The sequence below is a fragment of the Octopus bimaculoides genome, chromosome 4 (assembly GCF_001194135.2).
Source record: "Octopus bimaculoides isolate UCB-OBI-ISO-001 chromosome 4, ASM119413v2, whole genome shotgun sequence".
Classification (NCBI taxonomy): Eukaryota; Metazoa; Mollusca; class Cephalopoda; order Octopoda; family Octopodidae; genus Octopus; species Octopus bimaculoides.
In genome coordinates, this window is record NC_068984.1 from 58,284,402 (window position 1) to 58,289,737 (window position 5,336).

General features: G+C 37.9%; 1 protein-coding gene across 2 annotated transcripts in view; it reads left to right on the top strand.

Moving 5' to 3' along the window:
- Positions 1-5,336, top strand: part of LOC106877357 (polycystin-1) — a 144,523-nt gene that overhangs the window by 62,228 nt on the left and 76,959 nt on the right. For both annotated transcript variants that reach the window (XM_052967101.1, XM_014926242.2), the window contains exon 10: positions 4,537-4,787. In XM_052967101.1, the coding sequence (XP_052823061.1) occupies positions 4,537-4,787 (251 nt within the window). The remainder of the gene's footprint in view (positions 1-4,536; positions 4,788-5,336) is intronic.

Below are 5,336 nucleotides of genomic sequence, written 5' to 3' on the forward strand. Positions count from 1 at the left end.
TATATATATATATATATATATATATATTGAACAAAAGAAGTTGGTGTGGAAGTGTTAATATGAAAGGCTGCTGAACTTGGAGGACATGGAATGAACAGAGATTACCTCAGGCTAACCCGATAGAAGGACCTGTAATCTAGGTTGACAGCAGTGTGGTAGATAAAGTAATCAAGAATATGAAGACGGGTCGAGTGTCAGGCTCATTGGAGATAGTGGTAGGGATGCTCAAAATATCTGACGAAGTAGGATACATGGTTACCATTTAGATAGTTAATCGAGTCAAAGAGGTAGATGATATACCCAATGAGTGGCGTAGCAGTGTCTCTATAAACTGCTATAAGGGCAAAGGTGATGCCTAACAGAAATCAAACATTTGGACCAAGTTATGAAGGTCATAGAGAAAGTTATAACTCAGTTGATCCATGGTAGAGTGAACCTGGGTAAGATGCAATTTGGTTTTGTGCCCAGGAGAGAGACCATTGATGAAATCTTCCTAGTGAGGAGAAATACATGGATAAAAATAAACTACTATTCCTGGTTTTCATTGATTTGGAGAAAGAATCTGACAGAGTACCACATTCGGTCATTTAGTGGGCTCTGAGGAAACTAGGTGTAGATAAATGGCTTGAGCGGGCTGTTCAAGCTATGTACAGGAATGCTATAAGTAAAGTGAGAGTTGGCAATGCCTTCAGTGATGAATTTAGAGTGAAGGTAGGAGTCCATCAGGGTTCAGTTCTCAGTCCTCTTCTATTCATCATTGTCCTCCAGGCCATCACTGAAGAGTTTAAGACTGGCTATCAATGGGAATTCTTATATGCTGATGATCTAGTCCTCACAACAATGAGTTGCTGCATAATTAACGTCACCTGGTAGAGTCAATAAAGTATCCCCTTGGACATGAATAAATAATAAACGATGTAGGAGTGAAAAGCTTCACATGATAGAATCATGTCCATTGATTGGATGATACTTAATAAACAATGTTTTGTATCGAGACAACTGGAGTTGTCTCATCTCCTTTGTCATTAAAAGATGAATAGTTAGCATATGAATAAGTTTATTTTGCGGGTTTACCTGCATATGCTCAGCAGGTTTTCTATTTTGACTGGACCGTCATAAATTTAATGAAGTGGTTTTTATTTTGAGAGTTTACATGTTCAGCAGGTTTTCTATTTTGAGTGGACCTTCTTAAATTTGACGAAATAGTTTCTAATTGAGTTTGAATATCTTGAGTTATCGTATTTCTTTGATCTTGATTCATAAATAGTGGTATTGACGGCTCTCTCCTCCATCCTAACTATTTAACATACCGCATCAAGGTGAAAGGCCCGACTAATATTTCAAACATGATGATACTTTTCTGCTTCATCACCTGACCAGCTTATCACTTGGAATGACCTGGTCAAGTATCAAGTACATATACTAGATCTCTCCTACTGTACCTTGGTATATTAGTTAATTTTGGTGAATGTTTTTCATTTCTAGGTTTCATCATATTAAAAACACAGCGATTTTTTCTCTGATACATTATTTATGCAGGTGACTTGCCCCCAGGCACAGGTGCATTAGGTGTTATTTTGTAGTTCATTAAAAAAAGTTGCAAATTGTTTTCTAGCTTACTACTCCCGCTTAAGGTTATCCGCAAATCTCTCTGCTAACCCATTGAATTGTGGATGATGTGGAGGAGTTCTTACAAGATTGATACCATTTTACTTTCAAAATATTGTGAATTCTAGAGAAGTGAATTGTGGACCGTTATCCGATACTAAAACTTCTGGTAACACAAATCTTAAAAAAACTCGACGTAGCTTTTGTATTGTGGATGAAGTTGTTGTTTGACTCGTAATGAAGACCTCCGACCATTTAGATATTGCGTCGACCATGATAAAAAAAAAGTAGTTGTCATTATAAAGTCCTGCAAAATCTTATGTATACTCTAGACTTTGGTGCTTTGGGAATTGATCAAGGAGTGTTTACCTGAATTGGTAATTTTGAGGCTTTTGCACATTTTGAATATGCTTTCACAAGAGACTCAATAACTTTGTCAAGTGCCGGCCAATAAATATAGCTTCTTGCTAAAGCCTTCATTCTTGAAGTTCCTAGATGGTGTGCATGAAATTGGTTAAGTACCAACTTTTTAAGACTGTTTGGAATAAAGTACAATTAGCCATCATTAAACAGTCACCAATAACTGAGAGATAATCCCGCTTCAAATAATAACTAACTATTCCTAAAACAGAACGTAAATTTAGTTACTTCTGTGGGTGGTGGTAATTGCTTGATAATTGCCATATTTCCAAGATCTGGAAAACGACCATCTTTCTTCACGACAAAACTTAAATATGCACACACACACACACACACACACACACACACACATACATACAAGGGGTATTCATTAAAAATTTCTCCTGACCCACTTCCGGTTATTGCAGGAATCGGAACTTGTACAGGCATAATTATACGTCTCTACATGTCACATAGTAAATTGTAGCTTTCCACTAGTATTCGTTTGTCTTTTACGGCTGCTGAAGTGGCCTAAGGTGTTGTAATGAGGCAGTTGAATGCAGATCAGTGATCGGGGCTCTTATACTTGAAAGGTTGTACACCAAAAGCAACTTTCGATGAGATGAAAGAAGTTTATGGTGTCGATGCACTATCATATCACGTAATCAAGCACTGGTATTGCCAGTTCATATGTGGATGGACATCGGTGGAAACTGCTCCTATTCCTGGACGATTACATTTCACCATTGATGACGATACCATCCATAAAGTGGAAGCTGGCATTTTGGAGGATCACCGCATAACTATTCGTCAACTAGCCCAAGAAGTGAAGATAAGAGTAGGGTCCATGGAAAAAATCACGACCATTTGCACATGCGGAAGTTGTCTGCGCGATGGATTCCCCGGATACACACACCTTTTCAGAAGCAGGAACGAGTCAATTGCTCCCAGGCTCTTTTGGCAATGTGCCAAGAAAACAAGGAGGACGTTTTCGGCAGACTTATCACACAAAATGAAACATGGGTTCATCACTATGATCTGGAAACTCAAGTCCGGTCGAAGCAATGGAAGCATGATAACTCACCATCTCCAAAGAAGACTTGTGTCCGCCCTCAGCAGGCAAGGTGATGCTCACAGTCTATTGGGACCAGCACGGAGTAGTGATGATAGATTTTACTGGCAAAGGGCACTACAATAAATGAAAAATATTATGCTTCTCTGCTGCAGAAATTGCGGGACGTCATCAAAACAGAGAGGCTTAGCATGCTGACCAAAGGAATCGTCCTTTTCCAAGACAACATCTCAGTTCACGATGTGCATGTTGCCCAGATGAAAGCACACTTCTGCAGCTATGAAATCCTTCCTCATCCTCCTTACTCTCCCGACGTCGCACCATCTGATTTCCATTTTTTTCCAATCACAAAGTCATTTATATATATATATATCATCATCATCATCATCATCATCATCATCATCATCATCATCATCATTTAACGTCCATGGTTCAAACTAGCATAGGTTGGACAGTTTGCTAAGGACCCAATCAGTCAAAGACTGCATTGTACTCTGCTGTCTGTTTTGGCATGGTTTCTACGGCTGGAAGTCCTTCCTAATACCAGTCTCTTTACAGTGTGGATTAAGTGCTTCATTGTGGGACCAGCACTGATGAGGTCACGATGTAGGTCCCAACTCAACAAACCCAGGAAGAGAGGAAATGAAAATCCAATGAGTGCACAGTACACGTCTGTACTGTAGGCATAACAGCCAGAAATTGATACGGCCTATTGGCACGAAAATTTTCACGTAAGCACAGGAAGGTGGCATCACCTCCCACCTAAAGGATTTTGCCCATATGGCATTAGTTTTGATGGGGAAAAAAAATAAAATCGGATACTTTTTGAACACAGCTCATACGTATATGTGTGTGTATGTGTGTGTGTGTGTGTGTGTGCATGTGTGTGTGTATATATGTATATATATATATATATGTGTGTGTATATATATATGTGTGTGTGTGTGTGTGTGTATATATATATATATGTGTGTGTCTGTATATATATATATATGTATATATATGTGTGTGTGTGTGTGTGTATATATATATATATATATATATATATATATATATATATATATACACATACACACTCATGTGTACACATATACCCAAATGCATGCACATGTATACAATACATCCCCATGCAGTGCTTGTAGAAGTCAACAACAACAATCCTGGTAGTGTTACAAAATATTTACCTGTCCCTTGATATTGAATAAACTTCCTTTTGTATTAATTTCTTGCCTTGTACCAACGTAAGCAACCAATATTCAGATTGTTTTAAAATATCCATCAATTGTTCTGGAATTGGTTTCATATTTGGCTTTCAAGAATCAATAACAATGTGGCTGACAAAAGTAAAATATGTGTGCTTTCTTCTTATTTTCTTTACTCTTATTGTGTTTTTGTTTTAGCTTTTATCTGGTATTCTTGACAGAAGGATTTCATTGTCTATTGATACTATTTTCTAGGTTCTCAAATCTCTGTCATGGTAACAATGACTTATGAAGGTGTCAGTCCACCAGGTAATTCGCATTCGTGTTTCTTTAACAATACGAACGAAAACGAAGAGTCAAAGTGCTGCACTGGCGACGCCCAACCTGCTATAAAGAGACCCTTACGGCAAAGTGACAGCATCTCAATGCAATACAACAAAGCTGGAATTTTCATGGGAAAATTAGTCACATGCAATATGGTATCAAGGGAAGAATACCCTTTTAAAGTAAGGATCAAACATTTTCTTTAACTGCACACAAATAGTGTTCAGCTTATAATTGTGGGGAGAATATTATCAAATATCACATTTAGTACTTTATTTGATCCTTTCTGGGTCAATGAAATAAAGTGTCAGTCAAATGCTATGGCCAATGTTATCAGTTAACTGCTATACACGAACACACACACACACACACACACACACACACACACACACACACACACACACACACACACACACACACACACACACACACAAAATAAAAAATTATGTCATGTGCCTAAGCTAGAAATAATATTTATATTTTATGCATAGACGCAGGTGTGGCTGTGTGGTAAGAAGTCTGCCTCCCAACCACATGGTTCTGTGTTCAGTTTCACTGTGAGGCACCTTGGACAAGCATCTTCTACTCTAACATCAGGCTGACCAAAGCCTTGTGAGTGGATTTGGTAGACAGAAACTGAAGGAGACCCATCATGTATATACATACATATATATATATATATATATATATGATTGACCGTTGACTGAACACTATTCAATTTTTTTTTTTTT